The sequence below is a fragment of the Lutjanus erythropterus genome, chromosome 21 (assembly GCF_056507025.1).
Source record: "Lutjanus erythropterus isolate fLutEry1 chromosome 21, fLutEry1.hap2, whole genome shotgun sequence".
NCBI classification, from domain to species: Eukaryota; Metazoa; Chordata; class Actinopteri; order Lutjaniformes; family Lutjanidae; genus Lutjanus; species Lutjanus erythropterus.
Window position 1 is genome coordinate 13,223,804 of NC_139337.1, and position 26,033 is coordinate 13,249,836.

The window sequence follows — 26,033 nt, forward strand, 5'->3', positions numbered from 1 at the left end:
TGTGCTAAATACTGAGAGTTACTGTGAGTCATTAGGCAGACACTGTTACTGGACATGTTCCCCCACACACAACACAGCACACACACACTCACAGATACTCAGAGAATACACAGTATTTTGAAGGCACACACACACATTACTCATGTCTGGCAATGCAAAACACATATTAGATATTACTTACACTAGCCCTCATGGTGACCTGTGAGTGTGTATTTCTCTGCCTTTCAGACTCACCTTTTGGATCTCACTGTCATCATGCCACTGCTTCACACTTTGCGCTCAAACCGGCAAGATAGTGTTTACATGAGTATATATTTGAGATGTTCAAAGTCCAGCTGTGTAGACTAAACATTTCTTACACTGTTTTCATGTGTGTGGTGTTAGCTCCACCTCACAACTGCACTCAGATCTCCCCCTGAGCTGAGAAATTACAGCTTTGAAGGCAAAGAAACCTCTCAAAGCACTCTAAGGCAGTGTCTAGACAGATGTGACCTCTTCTAGATAAACTATAATCTCCAATTTGTCTATTAGTGTCACTTTTAAGTGGAGATGTTTGTGAAACTGGACTTGAGGTGGAGAGTGAGGAAGAAAAGGGCAAAATAGAGATGAGAATGAGAGAAGGGAAAAGAAAGAAAAACACGTTTGACATTTTTCCATTCAGTCTTTTTCCATTCACCCTCTCGCTATCCCTCTCTTGCCTCAGTGGTTGTCTGACTTCAGGTCCAAGGAATCTGATGTAACTGTAATGGAGCTATTAAGGAGGTGCTTTTTCAGTCCTTCACACACACATGCTAACATTGTGGGGGTTTACGGTAATGCTTATCTGAACTTCCTACCCTCAGGGATTGGAGGCTGAAGGAATGGAGAGATCACACGTGCGTGTCAGGAGACAGACAAATGAGAGGGGACTTGTTTTTCAGTCAGTCTACTTGTGATTTTCTGTCTTCCATTCACTCCTCAAAAGTGCATCAGTGTAGTGTTTTCATTTCTTTTTCTGCATTAGATGTCCTCTGTGTGTATGTGTGTGTCAGCAGCACTGCCGTCTTGCTCCTTTCCCTTCTGAGGTATTTAGACAGCTGTGGCTGGCTGTGTGTATTACAGAGGTTGTGACCCTGACATCTTGTTTAATACCTGGCCCTCTCAGCCTAATTGATGGCCAGAGCAAACACTGTGGTCTGGACTGGTCTGGCTGTGCACAAGCTTGTGCAAGTGTGTCTCTGGCTGTGAATAAATATTGCAGGCTCATACCAATTTGAAGCTATAATTTACTTACAATTGCCTCCTCTCACATAGTGTATGATGTTAATAATAATATATCGCCTATGTCACCACCATGGTCTAGTTGGTTTTTTGCTCTAGTTCTTATTTTTGTACCACACTAATTAACTAGGAATTACATGCTAACCATCACCATAAGTGAGTCTTTATACTATCTTTAAACCACGCTATCTGATTGTAGATCACTCACTCTGATGCAGTAATTTTGGGGTGTATCTCTAATTTTATGTTGTGTCTCTGTGTGTTTTCTCTACAGGTTATTCACTGTGTCTGGGTAAGTCCTATTTCTTCCGGTTCAACCATCCTGAGGAGGCCAGCAGAATGAAAAGTATGCTTCCACAAAAGAGCCCCGTGTCAGCTTTAGCCTACAACACAGGTATACACACACACACACACACACACACACACTGATGAGGCCTGCTAAAGCCCTCCCCTGACCCCTGCACTCCACTTGATCCCCATCATTTTTTCTTTATTCCTCCTCTCTGCCTTTGTTTTGCCACATCACCATGTCCTCTTCCGCCTCCATCCCTCCCTCCCTCCTCTGTCTACTATTTACCTACTCTCCTCCTGTAGTTCATCATCCGCTTATTCTCCTGGGCCCGTATTACAGAAACTTCCTTACTTGCAGATTCTATCTTAACTGGATGGTAGCCATAGTAATTAGGGTTAGGACCTGGTATTGGAAAAACTTACAGATGAACAGTTCCAGTATCAATATTCCTAACCTAACTCAAAGCTATTACAAGGAACTTTCATATTTTGTTGATTTTGGAAATGCTAGTGTTTGCACCATAATAATCATAAAATACAATGTCAATAATAGCATTATATAAGTAAAAATCTCTTGCATCTTTCTAATTGGCTAACATACTACTTACTGTAACTTTGCCTGGATAAACACAGGCTCTTTTTATCTAATTTCAGGGAGAATATGAAAAAGCAATTTTTTCTATGGTTGAAGAAGGTCTTGTTAACTTTTGTTGGTCATATATAGGCATCAGTATTAAAGTTAGATTTTTTTATAACCAGTAAAAAACTTTTAGTAGTTTTAAGATAGGAATAGTGTGTTACGTAAGCATCCTAACCTCACAAAATTATAAATAAACTGTTAAACTGAATATCTGTTAAGCTGTCCTAACTTTAACTTTTCCACCTGTAGTAGTAGCTAACTTACAAACCTGCTAATGCTAATGTTCTCTAACAGTATGGTAGTCTAAATCCCTGTGCCTGCGCATATACTGCTTTTACACAATAGATGACAGATCTGACAGAGCCTTTATCTACTGTCTCAGCCCACTCTCTTCTTTTATCTCCTGAGGTAGCATTGTTGTAAATATCCCAAAAAAGGACACCACTGGATTTCTTTACAGATGCTACCAAAATTTCTAACTCATAAGTGCCCATCAATGTTTTTGCTCAATTTTTTGATCATTTCAGTGTATGTTTCAGTGATTACAAAAAACAGCTGTAGCAAAGTTGAGAGAGAGAAATGAGAAAAGTACTGCCAGTTGCCAGGTAACAGACATTAACGATGATAAGAAATGTTGGATTTAGGATTTCCTAACCTGAGATATAACAGGGTGAAGTAAGATAAGATAGGATAGTTAGGGAGTTTCTGTAATAGGACTACTGGTGGAACATCTGTCCCCACCAAAATATTTGCTCCTATCCGCTGACGGGGATCTCAGGGTAAAGTTACAGGTAGACACAACCCAGACAGGTGTGTGAGATTTGGTTGTTAGTCCTGAGTGTGTGAGGGTTAGGAAGGGGGCAGGTATTTCTTTCAGCCATGTCTTTCCTAAACATACGGTCTCACTGTCACACACATGCTAAGACTTAAATTCAAAGCATATTGGAATGTTTTTGTCATCTGGTGGCCCTCTGTTGCCATGGTGATACAGCTGGACTCTTCTGTCTCCTCAGTGATTGATCGGGCTGTGAGCAAGGTGTGTCTGTGTGTGTGTGTGTGTGTGGTAATCAGAGGAATCCTTGCTCTATAAACTCCTAGACATAAGGAATGCACTCACATCTCTCCCACTTTCTCTGATGTTTTCATAGAAATAACTTCTCTCTCTCTCTCTCTCTCTCACACACACACACTCTCACACACACACACACACACACAGAGGAAACTCAACGGCAAACAAATGGACAGCCAAAATCTTTACCGTTATCCTTCAGATTGCCAAGACTCACACTCTGACACATGCACCTAAAGTGAAGACTCCCACACAAAGCTAAGTGAGCTCGGCACAGAAGAGAATAGTCAGTTGATGTACGCCAGGCCTACAGTATAAATCTGCCCATGTATGGACACAAACACCCTGCGTGTGTGTGTCTGTGTGTGTGCCTCTGGATCTTATGATGTCTTTAATTTTCTGCCCCATTTCTCTCCACCATGTAAGGTTTGACATTTGCTCACACAGGCTTATATTCAGCGATGACGTGCACTTTTAGTTTCTCTTACAATATAACTCAAATAAGCAAACGTAACTGAATATTCTCACCTATGCTTAAATTCTTTAACACATGTGTACACTCTTGGCATGTGTGCACATTTGTGTGTTTCTCTCGGGCAGGCCTGCAGTTGTCAGTTGTAGGAAAGCTTTTGAGTGTGTGTGGGTGTATTTGACAGTTAAACACTGGGTGGTCTAAGCTTTAACATTGTAATAGCTTCTTTTCCACATAAAGCCACAGATGAATAAAAAAACCTGGCATGTTTCTCACACGTTACCTTCTTTTAAGTGTTTTTACCTTTAGTTTTGATGACAGGATGATATTTAGTGCTACTAGTGCTATTCATCAAAAATACTTGTGCCAACCTCAGCAATATTTTACCAAGGAATTTTTTTCTGTTTTTTTGGCTCATTTGTCTTTGTAAGATTTAGCAGGAAGGAAGCTAAAAACTGACTCGGTTGAGGTTTGGAAAAAGACCCCCTCTCTGCTGAAACTGCTGTAAATAAAAGGCTTTAAGGAGGGCGGGGGGCCTCTTGAGGGTATTCCAGAATATTCTGTGGTCTTTTTCATTTCCCAAAGTCCTACTTTGAGGAACTAAACCGAGTTAAAGTTAAAATGTTTGTCTTGGATCTAATGGAGGGTTTTGTGCACAAGTGTATTTGCATGCAGTTTGTGTGTGGGTGTGTGAGTTGGAGCCTATTCTGGATGATTTGCTGCCAGTTGTGGATTGTTTGGGTTGGGTTTGTCCAGCCAAGGACCCCATCTATGAATAGCTGCAGCTTCAGGTACACACACAAATACTTTCTCTTTTTCTTTCTCTCTTCTGCCACTATTTATGACTCTCTGCCCCACCCTTTTCTCCTTGTCTCTCCTCTTCTTTTCCTGTTGCTGATCTTTTTTCATAATTTTCCACAAACTGAGCAGAAAAAAATTGTAATGACAAAAAATTAGTGAGTGAGTCTCCAGACACCACCACACGCTTGTAGTGGGTTTTAAATGATGACTCAAAAGGATTCTTTTTTTTTTTTTTGTTAGGAAAATGCTGCAGAACATGCCTTCAATGAATCCATTTAATTTCTCTTCCATTTTATCCCTCTCCCACCGCCAGATTACCTGAAGTTTAGCAGTGACTATAGCCATGCAGTGGTGGGTGGCACCAGCAGTGCTAGGGGCATGCGATCAGCCTCCGAGCTCCGCGACTTGATGGACACCCTGCAGCGCAAGAAGATTGCCCTGGAGAACAGCCTGAGAGCCAACGGGAATGCCAACCCCTCCTACTTCAGTGTGACACAGGTCAGCCACCAGTTAGCTCCACTTCAGGATTTATTATTCTGTTTTCTATGTTGGCTTGTAAAGTATATATGGTTAGTCTGGTTGATTGTCTTGGGTTAAACATGGCTCATCGGGGCTTACTCATTGTCTAAAAGATAGCACATCCTTAACCAGGGCTTATTCATTATCCTTGGCTACTAAAGAGTTCAACTAGCAACATTAGATTCACTCATGCCTCTTGGTTCTGTCACAGAGCTTCAGTGGAGGAATTCTTATATACTAAAGTCTCATCATTATCCTCTTTGTATATTTCTATTTCTGTATCTACCTGTGTCATTTTATTTTATATGTATTATATATTATATTTTTTATCTTATTATACAATAAGATATAATTTTTTAGTATTTCCCATTGTAATATATTTTTTTTTTTCCTGTCTGTGTTTCAGTCTCCACCGACCACACCTATCACGAGTCCTGCCACCTCCTCATCAGCCTATCAGGAGCAGGCAAGGCGTTTCTATGGCTCCGATCGTCCGCCCATGTCTTTGAAATCAGCTCCCCCTCTTTCACCCGGACGCCGATCCGACCCTTCCTCTTCTCTGGGCTCCCGCACCTCCATCGGCCGAAACCAGGACAACTACGGCATCAATGATAGTCGGCGGCTGCACAGCTCGGGCTCCTCTACTTTACTCTCCACGTGGAACGGCGGAGGCTCTTCCATTTCTGTTGATGGCAGTAATAGCTTGCACCTCTCTCTTCCTCCGTCCTCTTCCTCATCCCGCACTCCATCAACAGGAGGTGCGGCTAGCATGCCATCAAGCCCCCGTCTTGGCCGCCGTAGCTATGGCAACCAGGAGCCATTGCCCAACAGTCGAACCAGGAAGTACTCAGCTGGCTCCTTGAGTGGGATGTTGGGAGGAGGGCACAGCCGCTCGCTGCCGCGCCTCTGCCCCTCTCCATCTCCCCGGGACAACAACAATGGAGTCCTGACTTTGTCAACGCTGCCCCCGCGGCGATCCGATGTTGCTGGGGGATCCAGATATAGCAAAGAGCATTACAACAACAGCCAGAATGCCAGCCCTGACCTCAACTACAACTCCAGCCAGCTTTCTGCCAGCAGGAATCAAACACAGACCACCACACAGGGAGAAGGTGTTGTGTCCATCTCCCTCTCCACCCCTAAGAACTTGCCATCCACCACCATCTCTTCCACAACCGCCCCACCTGATGTGACCATCCCATCCAGGGCGGGGGGCTCCTCTTCTCCTCGAGTGGCCAAAAAACTCAGCCTAACGTCCACCAGCTCTGTGGGCTCCATCAGCTCCACCAGCTCCAGTCCTTCAGAACTGGAACGGCTGGCTGGCCGTGGAGTCTCCCCAGGAATGGAGCTATATTTGGGGGAGAAGGAGAAGCGAGGGGCAGGCCTAGAACTCACAAGTGCCCCAGGGCTCGGACTTGGAGAGAGGAGGTCTTCGTTTGGGAAGGCAGGGCTAGAACCTGGGATGGGGCTGGGTGAGAGGAGGCAGTCATTCGGAAAGGCAGGAGTGACCCCACCAGGGGGGTTCAGGGAACGAAGGGGGAGTATCAGTTCACTGAGTGGGAAGGAGGAACTGACCGACTACCACCATCGCCAAAAAGAGGAGAGACTCCGTGAGCAGGAGGTGGAGAGACTGGTGAGTTTGAGTGTGTTTGCACATGCGGGTTTCCTTGTTTTAATATGTCCTCTGAACAGACTGACAGAGGACGTCAAACAAACAAACTCTTCTGAATATGTATGGTCATTCTCCAGGATTGCGAGTGTTAACATTAACATATAAGGGATAGTAAAGGGATTATTTGAAGTGGTCTTGTGGGAATTACTTATCCATAGTCAGAGTATAATCTACAGTAGATGACGGTCAGCGTGACCCCAGTTTTGAGGAGCAGAGAGGAGTACCATATTTTCACCACTTTACCTTAACATCAGGCAGCCTTTTTCTATAGGAAACCCTCGTTATATGAGCTGAATATTGCTCTCTCCAAACCAACCAAACTCCATAGGTGAACTCTAGTCATTTTACCACGCAGAGCGCAGGAGTTGCTGGTCTACTGCTGCCTCAATCCTTTTAAAACACCAAAGTCATGCAATTACACAAACAAACTAACAGACTGAGGCAGCGGTAGACCAGCAACTCCTGTGTTCTGTGAGGTAAACTTACTGATTTTGCATATAGAGTTTTGGTTTGGTTTTGAGAGAGTGACACTGAGTTTGTATAACAGCGCTGCACTGAGCTGGAAGAAAGTGAATGAAAAGAAAAAAGCCTGTAGAGCCAGATAATTCTGACATCTAATAGCAGTTATTATTCACATCTAGCAGTGAATTAAGGATTGCTTTCAAACAAACCAAACCAGAGTTGGTGATTTAAATAATGGGTGTTTAATGGAGTTAATAAGGCATTTGAAACTTGGCTTAGTTTGGTGAAAGAGTGAAACTCAAATTCAGATGGTGATCGGTTATAGAATATTTCCTCTCTCGACATTTTGCAAGTTCATTTTGTTTATTTTAGAGCTCGCACACATCTCCCAGCTAGCAATGGCAGCTGGTATGTGATAAAACTTAAAACTTAAACTTTTGCTTGGTCATATGGTCCACTAATCTGAGGAGATGCTTGATTGCCTGAATTTGTTCCTTTGCTTTGCCTCTAGCTAACACTGTGACATAATCATGATGTCAGGATGAGAAGTAGTGTAGATACAACTTGCAAATCAGACCACATCCTGTAGTGTAATGTGTAAATTAGCTAAGCTTATGATTAGGCAGACTATTGACAGGTGAACAGTTTGTTGCTATTATGATTACAGTAAGAAGACAGTGATTTAAATTTGCAGTGGCAGGTTGCTGTTGTTTACAGTAACACAAAGGCATACAAGACATGGAATGAGTTTAGGAATGCCTCCCTTCACATTAACCTCCTCCTTGTCCTCTCAAACATGCTCTCTCAGGGAGCTTAATGCACACACAAAGTGAGGTTCACCATCTCGCAGATGCCTCTGGCAGTTAGCCCATACTAACAGGACTATTCTTAACCTTGTGCTTGGATTGTGTGTGTGTATATTTGTGTATGTGTGGTGTGTGTTTATGTCAGTAATCTGGAGGTCCGCCCAGTGTGGTTCGGACCGCTGAAGAGCCACAGAACACATCAGTCAGACGTGGGTTAGCGAAGCCAGGAAGATTAGAGAGCACAGTTCTGGTGTAGCAGGTGGATAAACACACAGATGCTCAACATATAATGACAACTGGACTCATGATCCCACAATCCTTCGCTCTTTATTTTTCTCTCTCTTTCACACAGCCATGTTCTGCTAAGGGAGCTGGTGGTGTAACTGTGAGAAATAGTTTTCTGGATGATGTACAAACCAAACTGTTTCACAAGCCTCACAGTGGCTTTCAGCATGCCTCCAGATATTTTGGATTGCAGTTACATTTGCTAGATGGAATTTTGTGGACCTTCCTCTTCTGCTCTGATCAGAGAGCCGATATGCACTTTGACCAATATCACCATGGAACATTTTTGATCATTTAACTCCATCAGTGTTGTATTTGATGTGGTTTGATTTATAACCAGCTCTTTTTAGTTTTTGAGTGATTTGAGTTTTGACAATCAAATTGTCAGACTGATTATTATTTTAAAATGTGTTTTGGACAAGCACTCTGAATAATAGATAATAAATCTATGAACTGCTTGTAGCTGAGCATTATTAGCAAGCCAGCAGCAGTTCCACTGAGTCCAAGGCTCAAGCTCAAGAAAGCCTTATCTTGACTTTGTTTGCCCTCTAGTGGTAGTACAGGAAACCTGCATTCTAGCCCAGCTAAGAGGCTATTAGGTAGTTGCATAAACTGCTATTTGGTGATGTTTCCAGCAACAAAAGGAAGAGAAACATAAAAACAATAGCTAAGATGATTACCCACTGTGTCTTCAGGATTTACAGCTTAGATGCATTTGGTGAGATTTGGTTAAAGGCAGACTCAGTAGGATTTGTCTGAGCCATTTGTAAACTCACCAGAAAGAAATTTATTGTTGTGTCTCAATGTCAGGACATCAAATACTTTAAATACTTTAAACAGGATACTTTAAAGCATCGTGAGCACAGCAAAATAATGAGAAACAGGGTCAGATACAGACACACCACACACTTCTAGTGGGTCATAAGTGATGATTGAAAGGGATTGCATTTATCTGAGTCTGTACATTGTTTTTATAGGAAAATGCTGCATATTATACTTTTGAAGTTATAAATGTTCCATCAGTCCATATGTACAAGTTAGCATTTAGCAAAGTAGGTTGTCTTGTTACTTTAAAGCAGTGGTTCAGTCTTTTTTCTGGCATGCTCATAAGCCAAAAAAAGTTCATGCCCCCAGCCCAGTTTTTTTAAATCAGTCATTCACAAATGATAAGGGACGCAACTATTAAAAAAGAGATCTAAGTTGAATTTTAGTGCACACAATACCATTAGATTGATACTGGCAACAATTTTGGAAAAAATATCTAATTGTCACATTTGTGACATGATTTGTAGTGTTAGAGGGAGTGATAATTTTTACATCATTATTCTCATTTTCATTGAAAACATCAAAAATGATTATGGTGTATTTTTGTCTTAAGACGTTTTCTTAAGTCTGTAGAATATGATGTGTAGGCCGGGACATCTCTGCAGCATGACACTATTTAACTTGAAAAGATATTGTAACACACATTTTGCCTTTACCAAATATTGTGCCTCCTATGATTTTAAATTTTCAGTATGCAATGCAATTTCGATGAAAAAAAAAAACATATTAATTGTTCAGCTCTAGTTGATAATAGGAGAGCATGGAAAAGTAATGACAATTAAAAGATAGAGAGATCAGAAAACTTTGATTCCAGTACTCTTGTTTTTGTCCACAGTGTATCAGACCAAAGCGCCAGCTCATATTTCCCTACTTGTTTCCCCTCTATTTCCTCACACTCTCTTCCACTGGTTTCCTGTCTTTGTTTTTTCTCCATATTTCTTCTTCTGTATTTCTTCTTCCAGTGTGTCTTCCCCTCTCTGTCTGTCCCTCTGTCTGTTTCTCTCTAGTTGACAGCTGATTACTGTAAGGGCTCCACAGAGGCTTGTGTCCATTAGAATAGAACAAGGTGACAAACTGACACAGGCTTGTTTTGCTTCAGCTCCTGGTTCATATTACACACTACAAATAGGGTGTTTGTTTGTTTGTGTATATTCACACACATATTCCACTGGTAAAATCTTTTTTACTGTATAATTATGTATAGAAATGTGAATAGATAACTTTTTTGTATTTAATTTCTAAACATAATGCATGTGTAGTGCTATACCTGGTTCAGATTCCTTCCTAGAGCACAATTCCCTAGAAAGTGTCTTGTTTCCTCAGTGGCAGTTCACACAGACACATTCCTGTGTTTGGAGTCATGGCCTGTTCTCGGGCACACTTCCGATCATAGTTGACAGCTGTCCACCTCCTCTTTAACTTACTCTCACTCTCTCACACACACAAACCTATACACGCACCTCTCTGCCACGTTTTTTTTTTCTTTAACTCTCCACCTCTAATATTACTTACTCAGGCTTACTCTGTGGCTTACATACTTCTCCCTCCTGAAAAGTCACTGCTGGACCTATGAGGAGGTATTTTGACTCTCTGCAGCTTCCGTAAGTCCCCATATAGCTGTGTTGGGGCAGGCAGAGCCGTGGAAAAGGGAACTTGCTCCAGGGATTCTCAGTAAGAAGAAATGTTCTTTCTAGAGTAGGCAAAGGATATACTAAGCTATAGTATAAAAATCAAATACAAGAAATGATGGTACTGAGAGTATTTTGGACTAAACAAGGACATTTTAACTTGAGGGACTGACTTCTGCAATGCTTCCCCAGGTAACCAGAGTACTGAATACATTTTATGATTGAAGGAAATAATACCAGCTAAGCTGTTGTGACTGTATGATATGGAGCATAACAGAGTGTTAAATTTGTGCATTTATTTTAACCAATTTAAACACATATATGCATGTATATGAAGAAATAAAATCCCAGAATCCATATGAATAAGTGCAAAATGTGTTGTTTACTGGTTTTGACTGGTTAACATCTGACTCAAATAGAAATATAATTCAAATTAGGCAAGGTCTGTCATGAATTGTTTGTGGTCTCCTTGATACCTTTACCTTTAAAGTAAAATTATCACAATCTGCTTGCAAAGATAACAATTAGGGGTGTCACAATTCTCCAAATCCACTATTTATATATATTATAGTTTTCATTTGTAATGATCAACTGATTGTTTGTTTTATGCCCTAAAAAATGTTGTATACATTTTCAAATCTCTCTTTTAAGAGAGTTTAAAAAGTCTATATAGCACCAAGTGTAGGATTATGCCTTTTGATTCAGTTCTTGAAAGTGAAAGCTCATTTTTGATTTAATATTGAAATTGTGACACCCTTGATAACAATACAACTTAAAGTCAGTAGTTACTCCTAACTACACTTTTTAAATAACTTACCCTTTAAAGCATCATAAAGAAGGTCACCACTGAATTTGCACATGCTGTAACTCATCCATATGTGTCTGTGTGTGTCTGTGTGCTCTTCTCAGGAGCGACAGCGGCTGGAGACCATCCTGTCTCTGTGTTCGGAGCTGGGCCGGGCTGAAAGAGATGGAGATGGCGCAGCTACAAATCCCACCTCAGCTGTGGCAGATCTGCAGAAGATCAATCAGGAGCTCGAGAAGCTTCAACTGAATGACGACGATGACGACACACCGTCTGTCTTCTCCGACTCGTCTGCTGTCAATGGACTGACGGGCAATGGACACATGGCCTCGCCCGGATCTGAGAATGGTTACTATGATGATGACCTACAGGTACGACGGAGGCGCAGCAGTGGTCACCGAGACAGCCGGGCTGAATCACCTGCTGTCAGTCTGCGAAGCTTCGCCCCTTCACCTTCTCCACGTGCACAGAGGATGAATGAGGTACAAGAGACGGGACATAACACATTTATATGTATACATGGAGCACTCTCCTACTAATGTCACATCTTTCGCTTTTGTCAAGCATTGAACAGGACTGACTCAGAGTCACTTTACCACTTTTACAATGCACAGATGTATAAAACATACATGTACACAGAGTCCTGAACATGGGTTGTAATCTGAACACAGCTGGTGGTGAACAGGCTATGCTTGGAGTTTGGGTTTGGAGGATAATTTCATGTCTGTGGCAATTAAATGAATTTCAACAGACCATCAGAGTCGCTAAAACAAAGCAAGAGAAAGGAGGGAAGAGACAGGCCTTGGAGTGTCAGTGAATAAGATGGATGTGTGCTGAGAGCACTGACATTTAAATTTAGTGATATTTATGTAGTTAATCTGGGGTTAAGTAGTAATGCATATGGATCTACAGTTGCTGACTGAAGTCTCTGTGAACAGTGATGACAAAACATTATCCTGTAAGATCAGCCTCTTCTCAATAGGTCAAATGCATGTTAAATGTAAATTGAGCATCATACACCTCTGTGAAAAGAGTGTAAGACTACTATAGCACTACTACTAATTCCTAAAAAGATTAATCATGATTAACTTGACAAGTGTTTATGCTCCCTGTTCTTTCCGGAAAACATGAGAGTGACAAGGATCACTCTGCTTAATACTTGGAAAGTATCGACGTACACATCCTTCACCTACACAGATGGGAGATATTTACAGCCCATTTATTAGATTAGAGCAGGCCAAGTGTGTTACCATTTAGAATTGACAGCTGGTGTTTGTGTGTGTGGGTGTATGTGTGCTTGTGTCTGCACAAATGTTGTTGCTGTAAAAGAAAAAAATGCACACATACCAATGTTTTTTTAGCTACAAGATTCTGATTTTGTTTTTTAGATAAACATGTTCAGCAGGGAAGAAGTGATGAAAGTTAATCCCCGCTACAAGTTTTAACTCTGTCCTAACAATGGGTCAATCTGTGATGGTGTTGTTACCAGCCTCTAGATGATGCAGCCCGTCGCCACGGACAGGAAATGAGGCCTTCTGAGGAGGAAGTGAGGCGTGTGGAGGAGGAGAGGATCCAGGTGCTGAACAACATGGAGGAGCTGGAGCAAAAGATCAAAGAGCTGGACAACCAGATGGATGAATCTGCCCGAGAGGTAAAGAGAAGACAAACAGACACAGCAACAAATGTGTGAAAATCTTAACAATTCATAGTCCAGATTACTTTTTTTTTTTTTTTTTAATCACTTCTGTTTAGAAACAGAAAGACAAAATGTTTACTTTTGGTGTGCATTTATCCAAGGTGGAGGTTGAGCGAGCTCTGGTGGAAGCTGAGATGGACTCAGAAGTAGCTGCTCTCCAACAGGAGAAAGATGCTCTGGAAGCACTTCACACCAAGATGGCTGACCTAGAGACCAAGTCCCAGCAGGAAAAAGAGAAGGTATTATCAGGATACACTTGTAAAAAAAAAGACTGACAGAAATTGAGAGCCTGTTTACACATACTTTGGGGTTAAAAGACAAAGAGTAAACTTGTAATGCAGAAACCAAGAGGTCTGATGATTCATCCTCTGCAAACTGTCTGAATTTCTTTGCTGATGGGCTGGTAAATGATATAGTTATAGGGCAAAAGGGAGAAACATATTGTGGTGTCTTAAACGCTTCTTATGATGTCATCTTCAAACATATTCACTGAATGGAGGTTTCGCCAGCGACATGCATTTCCCTTCCGAAGGTGTGTGTGTGCATGTGGTCTTGAAAATGCACATGCTGCTCTGAGACTCTTGTACATTTAGGGGTCATGTGACTAACTGGTAGGTGTTAATCCTTCTCATGCTGTCTCTGGTCCAAATATATATCTGTTAATGCTCCCTGGGGTGTAGCGGTCACCACTCTCCTGCAGGAGGACTGTGGGTGTGGGTAAGTGTGTCTGTGTCTGTGTGTGTGTGTGTGTGTGTGTGTGTACATTTATACTAATATATGGTATTGTGGCCAGGGTAGAAAGTGTAAAATGATTGAATTTGTTGTGTGTACGTATGTGTTTGCATCCTCACAGTCGTAGCCTGATTATAAGATTTCCATGGACCCCCACAGCAGGGAGGAACTGTACATGATATGATACTGAGTGAGAGTGAGACAGAGGGAAAGTGAGATAGAACAGTCAGATAAGTCTCACCCCAAGTGTTCAAAACCTCTGTTGAAGAAGAGGTGAAGCTGAGAGCTTGTACAGATTTTGGGCATCTGTATATGATGTGGCATTTATAGAGAGAACCATTCATCTACTGAGCCATTCCTCCTCACCCATTCACTCAATCATTTCCACTCAAACAAACATAAAAAACATAAAAAGGGGAAGTAACTCATGACACTATTTATTAGGGATGTAACAATACCAAAAAATCACAGTACAATAAAACCAAGAAAACAAGAAAAATGATGACTTGAAAAAATTGTCCTTTATTAAATAATAAAACTGATGTCTGCAGCATTTTTGTTCATATGAAATTTATTTTTATTTTTAACTTAAAGTGCTGCTGCTTTCCTAATTTAACAAATCACTGACTAATGACTATATTTACTACGTTAGGGGAGAAACCCCACAGAATTTTTTTATTGTGGAAAACTGTAAAGACATGTGGCAACACATAAGAAAATCAAAAATTTCAAATTCACATATTTATCAAGCCTTAATTGATAGACGAAGTTGATTTAAAGAAATCAGAAGTTTGACATTCATTTGACATGTTAATATGAGGTTTACACTGGATCAAAGCACATATTATTGAAGTTGCTTTGTATCAGATTCTTCCAAACATTTTATAAAACTGTAGTTTTTGAGGTACAGCTGTGTCTGTATCATACTATATTTAGTAGTTAGTCACATGGGGTTACTTATTTTATAATTTTTTCAAAAAAACACTTGTGGAAATACAGGTTCCTCTGATCACGTGTTCAAAAATGTCGACACTTAATGACCAGAGACTCAAGTAATTAATACTTTTTTAAAAAGATGTTGACATGTCCATTGTTGGACATCAGTGGGTTAATAACATTAAAAACAGCCAGCCAAGGCTGTAAAAAAAAATGGCATGAATTTTCTGTGACAATTAATGTTTGAATTTTGTATTGCCAAACAAAAATAGTGCACAGTGAACAAAAACAGCAGCGAGTCTTTAATAAAATAAAATCACTGACCATGCAGTATCACACTAGATATCATCACAGTCCAGTACGGCACTGAGGCATTTTTTTAAATGCGAAATTTGAGATATTGTTACATCCCTACTATTCATACTACCTCCATGTCTCAATTTCTACTTAATTCATCCCCAGTTCTCCATCCTTTTCAGTAGTTTTTTTTTCTCCAGCTTTCCCTCCTCCCCCGCTCCCTCTAGGCTAATCTTGCTGACCCGGTCGCCGTAGTGACTAACTGTGGCTCCCCAGTCCCACTAACGCTGCCATCCTCTCTCTGTCCTGTGTGTGTGCGTGGGTGCATTTGTCTCTTTGTTTGTATGTACACATAAACAAATGTGTACGTGCGTGTTTGCGTTGGCATGTATGTGCGTCCATGTCGATGTACATGTCGATGTGTGTATGCCAGGCGTGTGAGTTGCTGCAGGCAGAAAGGGGCAGAGTAGAGAGGTTGGCTCAGATTGTGTGTGAGCAGCGCTCCCAGCTGGACAGCTGCCCTGAGGCCACCAAGGAGCCCCTGCAGGAGCAGCTGGCCAGGGTCAGTACACACACACACAAATACACACTCACACCTCACAGACACAAGCACAAGCACAGGAAGATACAGTATGTACTCGAGTGTAAGGTTGTCATGAGTATGAATACCTTATTATATTTTTGATACTACATGTTTAAAACAAAACAGTATTAATTATTGTAGTATCTTTTTTTTTAAGATCTCAGAGCTCATTCAAGAACTCAGTTCAGTTCATAGCGCAACATGTAGACGAGCACAACACAAGAATATTCAGCATAACTGGGAAATGCAAAAGCAGTGCATGCATACACTGATAGAAGAAATACAGAGAAAAAGCAGCTGTATGTGCATATTGACATTCAAAACATGCAGTTTACAGTGTGTGGGTAGGTATTCACATGAACAGACTCATATAGAAAGAGACACATGATGCTCACATACTTGGACTTGCATGTGAATGTGCACACATTCTCTTTCCTGAGCTAACTTGCTCTCTGCCCCACGGCCACCTTTGATCTTTACCTGGTTCATGTTTTCTCTTCTCTGTATTTAACTCTTCTCTTTGTCTACGCATCCATTTATTTCATTAGAAGGATTAAGTCTGTCAGAGTATCTCAAGAGTTTGGCCTGTTTGCCTCTCATAGTATGCACTGACATTTGGGTGTATGGTCTTAGGCTTCACCCTTTGTGTTAAACACCCAACAACATCCATCCATCCATTCATTAGATATCTCTCCTTATCCTATAGATCAGGGGCAGCTTAAAGCCCAGTTCTGACTGTTAAATAAAACTGAAAGGATCACCTTCTCAAATAAATGAGAAAAAAAATAAATAAATAAATACATGAATAATATAATAATAAAGGAAAAATAATTACGGAATGCATTTAATGAATTCCATTTTTACTCACCACACGCTTTGGCCCTTTAACTGGCAAGGGGTTAACTCCAGCTAGCTAGCTAACAGTAGCAATACATTTATATCACCAGATGATACATACAACTTTAAATTTAAAAATAACTCGATTTGGAAATAACCAAAAAATGAAATATAATTTTACTCTTATCATTTGGCAGTTCCTGTAGCTCTTTGGCCCACTAGATGGTGCTCTGAACCCGCTGGATGACAATTGCTGCTTTAAAGAGTTACACAGGGCTGAAGTTGATCCCATGGGACATTGGGCGGGAGGCTGGGTGCACCCCGGACAGGTCACCAGTCAATCACAGGGCTAAGACAGACAACCATTCACACCTCTGGGAACTCTAGAGACACTAGAATCAACCTAGCCAGCATGGGTTTTCTGTGGATCCTTTGATTTCCTTCCTCATAACAATATTTTGATTTCTTTAGGAGACTTTAAAATCATCTGCATTTTGGGGAAATGCTGACAGTGCAATATGTTGCATGTTTTCTCTGATGCTGGCAATGCTTTGGTGTAGAAGTGTGCATGACTGTTAAGTGTTGATGAAACAGAGATCTGTGTGTCTGGTTTGCTTCGTCTGTGTCAGCGTACTGTGGGATGAGAAAGTGCCTTTTGATACATGAATGCTTACATATTTCTGAGTTTCTAAAATATGATTCAACACCACCAAATTCTCATCACTTCAACTTTCAAATTTTTCAAGATTAGATTTTATGTGTCAGAATGGTCATGAACACTTGCATGTTCACTTGGTCAGTTAGATATTTTCTATGCATTGTTTGTTTAATGAATGGCAATAAAACATCAATCAGTCAAGTGTTCACAATGTATCTGTGCACTGGTATTTTTTACCTTCATGTCTGCATCATGCATGTTTTCTCAGGGGTCTGTACTATGAAAAGTATGTGTAGTTACATTTGTCTGGTAAGCATTTATTCCTTTGTCCTGCCTGTTTAACTGTGCTTTATGTCTTGTGTGTGTGTGTTTGTGTGTTAGGACTGTGAGGTGCTTGAGACGGAGACAAAACGCTTTGAGGACCTGGAGTTCCAGCAACTGGAGCGAGAGAGCCGGCAGGACGAGGAGAAGGAGACCCACACACAACACCTTCTCCGCGAGATCGCAGACTACCAGCGGAGTACTGTTACTCGCAAGGTAACAGCTGACTGTTAAAGTGTTTTATGAGTCAAACCTGGGGAAAATGTCTGTAGTACAATATCACATCTCATTTGATTTCAAGCCCAGAACAAGTTAAAATCATGTATGTTTTATTTATTTGCTAGATTCCTTTATATTTTATCGCTAGATTTGCTTGATTTTATTTATCTACTCTCATGCTTTCTAATTGAGCTACAAACACTAATAATCTGGTTTTGCTTTTCCTTCAGGAGCGACTTTTAACTCTGAAAAAGCAGGCAGGGCAGATTAACCAGCAGGCTCAGCGAGAGAAGGAGAGCTTCTTGAAGGAGAGGAGCAACCTCGAGGCAATGCTGCAACGGGTATGTGGTTATCCATGTTTATATGTGTATGCATGCCACAAACCTTACTTCTTTGTGTGGATGTAAAGATAAACTCATCATGAAGAGTGGTTTTAACATTTTTTTTCTTTTTCTGTGTGCTAGGAGAAAGAAAACCTCACCATGCTGGAAAGAAAATATGCTGACCTCACCGGCGGCCGCGGTTTCACTCTGAGGGAGGTAGGTTTGATCGACAGCTGTCAGGCAAGAACATGAGAACTGTCCTTCACTTTGAACTCCTTAAAACTCTTAAAGTGGGCAGCACCCTCATATTTCTTAATCGTTGGGGTTTCCTTCTCTGCTTACTAGGACACAGCCTCTCTGGCTGATGTGTGTCAGTCTTTTAGCGACCTTTCCCGTGACTCCACCCCTGCCACAATTTCTCCTCCTGCAGTCAACTTATGCACCCTCTCCTCCCTCCTTTCCTCTGTTTTCCTCAAGAATTCTGAGGTACTTTTCTCTGTCCTTTGTCCAGACAGTTTGTTTAAATCCATTTAATCCTTATTGTCTCCTTACTGTCCTTTGTTTAATACTTCTTAGTTTTTTGTTGTGAATGCCAATTGCTGCAATTGCATGAGAGGAAGAATTTACAGGAATTTGAGCAGAGATTTTAAGGCGATAGGTTGGATTATTTGAATTGGAGTTATATGAGGTACTCATCAGTAGATGGTGGTTTACACACACCCCAGTTCAGAGAAACAAAGAGATCCAGCATGGAAAATAAGCAATGTACTGCTGTGTGTGTAACATATTTCAAATATTACTCTTTCTCACTAAACCAGACTCCTTTTGCAAAATCAGTAATTTTATCTCACAGAACATGGCAGTTGCTGGTCTACTGCTGCCTCAATCTGTCTGTCTTTGTTTGTGTTATTGTGTGACTTCAGTGAATCCCAGCTAACCTTTAAAACATCAGTGTCACACAGTAAGACAAAACTCTTACAGATTCAGACAACAGAAGCTCCCATGTTCTACAAGGTAGGATTACCGAGTTTGTAGTTTTGTTAGTTGGGAGAGAGTGATACAGCGGCGGTTTCCTGTCAGAAAAGGCTATGTGATGGCGGTGAAAATATTCTAAATATAGTGTGCATTTAAACTGAGATTGACTTTGTTAGGTGGCTAAAATACATTTTGCTGCTGACCCTGTCCACGACAGTGCATTGCTTAGCTTCCTACAGTGGTACTCCTGCTGCTTTTACAAAGTGGGGGTGTGCAGACCACAATCCAAGGTAGATCATACACTGACTATGGATAAGTACCTCACACAACCTCACTAAAATAATCCAAACTATCCTTTTAATTCATTAATTCCGTGCATTGCTTACCCTGATGTATATTAACACTGAGGTCTTGTACGAATGTCTGTTGTCTTGTGTATTCCACTCAATACACTGTAACTTGTTTTGAAATGACTTTTTTGCTTTGAAATTACTAAAATCACCAGATTCTGCATCATTCTAACAACTTATGCTCAAGTTTGTCATAACAACTTAATATGGCTGACTCACTTCATGCTATGCCTCACCCAATCTCTCTCCCTCGTTTCTCCACATGCTGCTTTCCAGGGCTATGTCACAGTCAGTGAAATCAATGAGCTTTACTCACAGCTTGGGGGAGACCCTAAACCCGTCCCTCACCCCGTTCTGGCCAATGCCTCTCCTGAGTCCGAGGCAAACCCCTCCCCTGATGGCGACACCCCCAAACCACCAGAGGAGGATGAGGTGTGTGTAGTGGTGTCAAGGGATTACGTGTGTGGTTTAGCACTCAGACATGATGCAAAGTATGTGGGTGTGTGAGTGTTATTTTCCCCAGTTTCCCTCCTTCTTTTTGTACTATTTCAATTTTTTGACAATGTTCCTTTTTTCTTTTCAAAGCTCTGTCATTCTTCCTCACCTGCCGACTGTCACTCCTCTTCCTCCTCTTCTTCGTCTTCTCATGTAAATCCCCGCCCTCTCCCCAAAACACCCTCTGTGCATTGGCCAGAGAACATGGTGTCATATCGAGACCCCTCCCCCCTCCCTGACTCTCCCCCACCTCCCCTTCCTGTCAAAAATCACCATCACCGACACAGGCAGGTAATGTGTGTGTGTGTGTGTGTGTTTGTCTGTGTATTTCTAAGCGACAAACACATTGTGTAGAATCCAGGTGTTCATTTTACACAATTGCTTTGATTGATGGATGTTTGTAATAAAAAACAGATATCACCCGCATAAATAAATGAGTGTTTATTCATATTGTTTGCTGCAGTGTCTTATTTTTATAATGAGTAAGAAAAAAGGAAAAGTAGAGACTTTAAGTCGATGAATAACCGGTAATCAATTAACCATGTACATCCCTTCCCTCTGTTGCCGTTTGTGTGTGTGTGTTTGTTCAGCATTTCCGTTTGCTGGAAGAGAGGAAGAGGTCTGAGAAAGAAAGTGGCTCCCATTTAAGTGACACATTACCCAGGAAGAAAACCACACCCACCATGATGCCCCAGTTCACATGTGCAACGCTGGGACGCAGCTTCCCTAACAAGGTACGCACACATGTACATGGTCATGTATGAATCAGTGACACAAATCAATACAAATTATTTATTTTCATGCTTTTATCTTGTCTATCTGTGGCTTATTTTCTTGCATTTGATGTTCAGTTCTATTGTTTATTAGAAATGCTCGCTATATTGTGTAATTTTGAAGAGGAAAGTTTATTTATTTATTTATTTATTTATTTATTTTCAATTACTGAAACATGGGATTAAAACGATTTGTCCCTTGTTGGTCATTTACAGTCACATCAGCCGCTGGTACAGAGCACAAGTTGTGGTAGCATTCTTCCAAGAATCCTCTCTTTATCCAACAAGGAAACTGAATCCCGACGTCTGCATAAAGGTACAAACAAACACACTAATTTCTGTTTTTCGACACGAAAATCACATTATGGTAACATCTAGTATCATTAAGGTTTTTGTATGTGGACACCTCAATGTGTTTTGTTGGATTATAAAGCAGTGTGGCTACAGGTCCTTAAAAAGTCTTTAAAAGTATTACATTGTCTTACATTCTGTTTGGAAAGGTCCTTGATATTTATTTAGTGAATGATATAAGCATGGTCTAAAATTCACTCCAAGTGGAGCTATCATTAGTCCAGTCTGCAAGAGGAAGCTGACTAGATCCTCATTATGATTGTCTGTATGTTAAATGAGACAGGATGGCATCTTCCTATTTATTTAAAATCCATGAATGCATTAGGACAAATGCTCTCTAAATAAAACTAGTTATTGTCATTTTTCCATACCTGTAATTTTGAACTGACAATAGATGTATTTACTCAGAATAGTACGTCTTTATTGTCATGTCTGACAGTAAGCTGTATTGCAAAATCGGCCTTAAATTTTAATCATACAGTGGTATTAAGAAGTCTTTAAAAGTCCTAGATTGAACTTGATAATAGATGTAGACACCCTGCAAAGTTTCTTATTTGTTTATCAGAGTGTGGTGATCGTGCAAGAATGTAAGTGGAGGAGGCTGCACCATCAAGTGCTGTGGAGTGCTGTATTGTTCATGTGTGTGTTGGTGTGTGTGAATATTTAGCAGATGTGCTGCACTGTGTTTGTTGTGTTGTGTTGTTGTGTCTTGTTACCAAAGAAGCTGCTTAGAGGTAGATTTTTTCATCTTCCTGCCAACATCAACCAGTCATTTCCCATCATTAAGAAAACCTGCTGTTCACTCACCACAGACTTTGTAATCCCTTTGCCCTCTGTTCGGGTGTTTGCTGACATGTGGTTTTGAACACACATTTAGCTGCTGAAAGATGAAGAATGGTCTGTCACCTCAAGGATGCTGTGCCTTTTTTCCATGTCAGTTTTGGTATCTTATATGGTGTTAGTTTTTTGAATAAAAGTGTGCATTTATGTGCATCAACTACTTTTGATATTTCATGTAGAATAAATGAATTGCTGCACTTTTACGTGACAGGTACCCCCCCCCCCCCCCAAAAAAAAAACGCATATTTGTTCTATATTCTCTGGTTTGCCTTGTGTTGTAATAGTGCTGCTGTTTTTGCAGACACTGGCACGTGTATCTGGTCCCTTAGTCCCTTTGGTCCCTTGATCTGGCTCATCAGATGGGTGGGTCTGCAGCATGGGGCAGATGCTATCAGGTGTTTGTGTGTGTTTCTTCCTGTACCCAGAAGCTCAGCTAGGCTCTCTGTTAAGTATCTGCACTGTAATTTTGTCAACATTCCTCTTTCTACTTCTGAGGACATCTCTGGACTGGTTAAACTACTTTTTTGTCCTGCATGTACTCATTTTGACCACTGTTTTTGTTTGTTCGAGAACCCTTTTATTCAGAGCAGTTACAGCTGTGGATTTATTTTTCACTGATCGTATAATAGTGTTTCACGGTGGCGGGGCTTTGTGATCCAAAACTGAAGCCATCTGGGCAAACTGTTGTCCCAGATGCGGTGACACAAACAGGTACAACACAAGTGTGTTGCACATGGGTAAGAAGAATAAGTAATGTTGGTCGATATTGAAGTAATTTTCTCTTTCTGTGTTTGTGTGTTTTTAGGTCAGCCAGGCTCACGAGCAGCTTCCCAGACAAACGTCTACCTCGATGCCTTCGGGTACCGTGACCAGGCCTTTGACACGATGAGTGTGGATAGCACCGACTCTATTGAAACCAGTGTCTCTGCTTGTTCACCTGACAATGTTTCCAGGTAAGCATCACCAGTGTGTGCTGTTTGTGCATGTACATACGCATATGTCAGTTTCAGGTGTTTCTGACTTGAAGTCTAACTTCTGTATTTTTCAACCTGGACCCTATGTTTTTGTGTCTTATACTGTTTTTACCTTAAAACAGCATGTATATGAAAGTCTGCTTAAAAGTCTGTGTGTTCAGCTCTCTGTACTTTTGTAGCTTCTAACTGAAGCTCTGTGGTTTGAAGTTTATTTTCTCTACTGTGTCCCTGTGCATTCAGGTATCTGCTTTATTTTACTGTTTCATGTTTGCTTGTTTGCTTGACAAAAAACAAGCTGGAGAGGTCAGATGATCATGTGTGTTAGTGTTTTTTTTGTCCATATTTTAAATGGGCTTAAGTGACAACAATCTTTGAAATTGGTCCAGTATTGAGGAAGACAGCTGCAGCAGTGAAACAGACTGCAGTGCAATCCTTATAGCCAACTGTGAACCATCAAAGTATGCCCACTAGAAGTGCAATGTTGGCTTAGCTTGAGTTATTTCTGTGTGAAGTATGTGCTGATGAACATTGCTCAGTGCGTCTTTGATCACTCCCTCAGAATGATATGAAAAAAAAAAACAGAAAGAAAAGTGACAGACCAAGAGAAAGGATGAAAAGTGGAAACGGAACAACACACAGAGACTTAAAAACTTCAAAACACACAAATGTCTCTTTGTGTTCATAATATGAAACGTGGACTGTAGGAAGGGGACGTGGACGGGGTAACAAAGAGAGTTGAAAGTGAGTTAATGTGAAAAGTGTGTGGAGCTGCAACGCAGAGGTTTCCCGCCTTTCATGGTCCCTCCTTGGAGAATAAGATGTGTAGAACTGTGTGTGTTATATGAGTTAAGGGGGACTCTTGATTAGTGTTCTAAGGGTCAGGTTACGGAAGGTGTGTGTGTGCGCGTGCACAGTCAACCCCCTCAGGTTCAGATGAACTGAGTCTGAGCATGGAGGTACATTTGGGGGTCCACCCTCAGTCTGGACTAAAACCATGTGTGCTAGCTTGCCTTCTCCCCTTCTTACAGTGGTTGCATCTGTCTTTTGTCTCCCCTCTTCTTGTTTCTCTGAATGGTATGGTCTTGTTCCTGCAGAATGATTTTGCACAGTCCCAAACCATTTGCAGATTGACCTCTCTGTAGTGCAGGTCTTCCTGGAACAGGCTGCCTCTGTAATCCTCAGCATGGATCCAGCAGGATTGTGTTGTTCCAGCTCAGATTGGATTGGAAGATATGTGCGGTGGAACATGGATCACTGCTGGACAAAAGCAGTTTTACAGTAGAACTGGATTTTTTGTCATCCTGTCAGTGATGTGTCCTGTATTCTGGAGATACAACTGTTGGAGCAAGATAAATGAAATTCTTCTCAAGTAATCCACCTACCTGAATAAATAGATTTGAACTGAACGATGACGATGAGTGCGATTCCCTCTCATCGACTGAGGTAAGGGAATGGCAAGGCGGGAATGGGAGGAAGAGAGGAAAGGATGGATGTTATCGTGAGGTTGGAGCTAGGCTGGAATCGTGTCTGTGAGTAATGACAGGGAAACGTGAGGTGAGATTAGTTGGAATCTAAGTGCAAGCACTAAACTAAAATATGGAATATAATGTATAGCTGCAATGATAGTTGAATAATCGATTAGTTAAATGAAAGAAACTTAATTGCCAAATATTTTGATAATAGATTAATCATTTTAGTCAAGTCTGAAGAATGTTAAATATTTGCTGGTTCCAGCTTATTAAAACTAAAGATTTGCTGCTCTTTTTTGTCATTTATCACAGTAAATGAGTAGCCTTTGGGTTTTGGATTGTTTGTTGGACCAAAGACAAAGAGGATGTCACTTTGGGCTCTGAGAAATTGTGATGAAACATTTTAATCATCTTAATGATTGAATGATGAATGGTAATCTCTGCCTTGTTTTTGTAGTTGAAAGTGAATGATGATGATGAACACACTAACTGCCTGTTTAACAATCACAAACTTGCATTAATATTCACATTCATACATCACTAATAAATTGGTCGTATTCAGTTAAAATGATGGGAGAATACAGAGGGACAGCTGTAGTGATGATTTTACATACAAACTATCAAATGGCTTTGAAAAAATAGTGGAGCGGGAAAGCATTTTCCTTTCTCTGCTTTCTCTTGGTTTTTCATCTCTTCATACCCTCCCTCCCAATATTTTTTTTTTCTTTTCAATTACTTGTTGGGGTACCCTACTTTTCTCTCGCACGCCCTCCCTTTCATTCTCATTTGTTTAGACTGAGTCTAATGTGTACCATTCATCTTAATGTTGTGACATCATCACAGATCAATGCTGGGTATCCATTTCCTTCTGGCTCCAGATAAGAGAGAATTTGTTCGTTTGTGTGTGTGTGTTAGTGTGCATGGCAGAGAGAGAGAAAATGAGAGGGAGAGAAAAATGCTGTTTAACATGACAAACATACACAAACCCCTTCCCTGTGATGTCAGTCAAGAATGCATATCATGTTTAGATCATCTGCAGTCTGGGAGACCTGAAGCAGGACAAGGCAGAGAGTTAGAAAGTCTTACAGAGGAAAGAGATGGTCAGATCCTTAGATTGGCTTCCTTTCCTAATGCATTTCCTCTTTGATTCAACACCCCCCTACATACACACACACACACACACACACACACACACACACACACACACACACACACACACACACACACACACACACACACACACACACACACGCATAAACAGTGTATAATCAGGAGAATCCTCAGGAGAGTGTAGCCTTTTTATAGGAATGCTAAACAGAGTGCTTTAAACCATGACTGTGTGCATATCTTCTCTGTGTGCACTAACTTTCTCAAACATGGAGTACGCTCAGTCCTGAGTTAAGACAATATCAGGGTTTCCACAGGTCCTTAACAAATCAAAAATTGAATTATGAAGTTAATATTGGTTGTTAAGTTGCATTAAAGCTACAACAAGGAGTTTTTAACTGGTTATAAAACAATCAATTTATTACTTATGCCTCTATATGACCTACATTAGTTAAAAAGACCATTTACTAGAAAATTGGCTAGTTCTATATAGTTATTCTTAATGGATGCCACCAGGTTGGATTGTCCTTGAATTCAGATGAAACAGCCTGTGTCTGTATTT

General features: G+C 40.8%; 1 protein-coding gene across 5 annotated transcripts in view; it reads left to right on the plus strand.

Moving 5' to 3' along the window:
• The window catches only part of phldb2b (pleckstrin homology-like domain, family B, member 2b), a 52,250-nt gene that overhangs the window by 21,776 nt on the left and 4,441 nt on the right, over positions 1 to 26,033 (plus strand). For 2 of the 5 annotated variants that reach the window (XM_084746833.1, XM_084746836.1), the window contains 14 exons: positions 1,535 to 1,654; positions 4,847 to 5,031; positions 5,459 to 6,685; positions 11,640 to 12,017; positions 13,025 to 13,186; positions 13,333 to 13,470; positions 15,630 to 15,758; positions 17,656 to 17,811; positions 18,045 to 18,155; positions 18,279 to 18,353; positions 19,739 to 19,894; positions 20,548 to 20,691; positions 20,947 to 21,046; positions 22,727 to 22,874. In XM_084746833.1, coding sequence (XP_084602959.1) covers positions 1,535 to 1,654; positions 4,847 to 5,031; positions 5,459 to 6,685; positions 11,640 to 12,017; positions 13,025 to 13,186; positions 13,333 to 13,470; positions 15,630 to 15,758; positions 17,656 to 17,811; positions 18,045 to 18,155; positions 18,279 to 18,353; positions 19,739 to 19,894; positions 20,548 to 20,691; positions 20,947 to 21,046; positions 22,727 to 22,874 — 3,229 coding nt within the window. Of the gene's footprint in view, positions 1 to 1,534; positions 1,655 to 4,846; positions 5,032 to 5,458; positions 6,686 to 11,639; positions 12,018 to 13,024; positions 13,187 to 13,332; positions 13,471 to 15,629; positions 15,759 to 17,655; positions 17,812 to 18,044; positions 18,156 to 18,278; positions 18,354 to 18,482; positions 18,624 to 19,738; positions 19,895 to 20,547; positions 20,692 to 20,946; positions 21,047 to 22,726; positions 22,875 to 26,033 lie in introns of all 5 variants that reach the window. The other 3 variants (XM_084746837.1, XM_084746835.1, XM_084746834.1) reach the window with 3 other exon arrangements.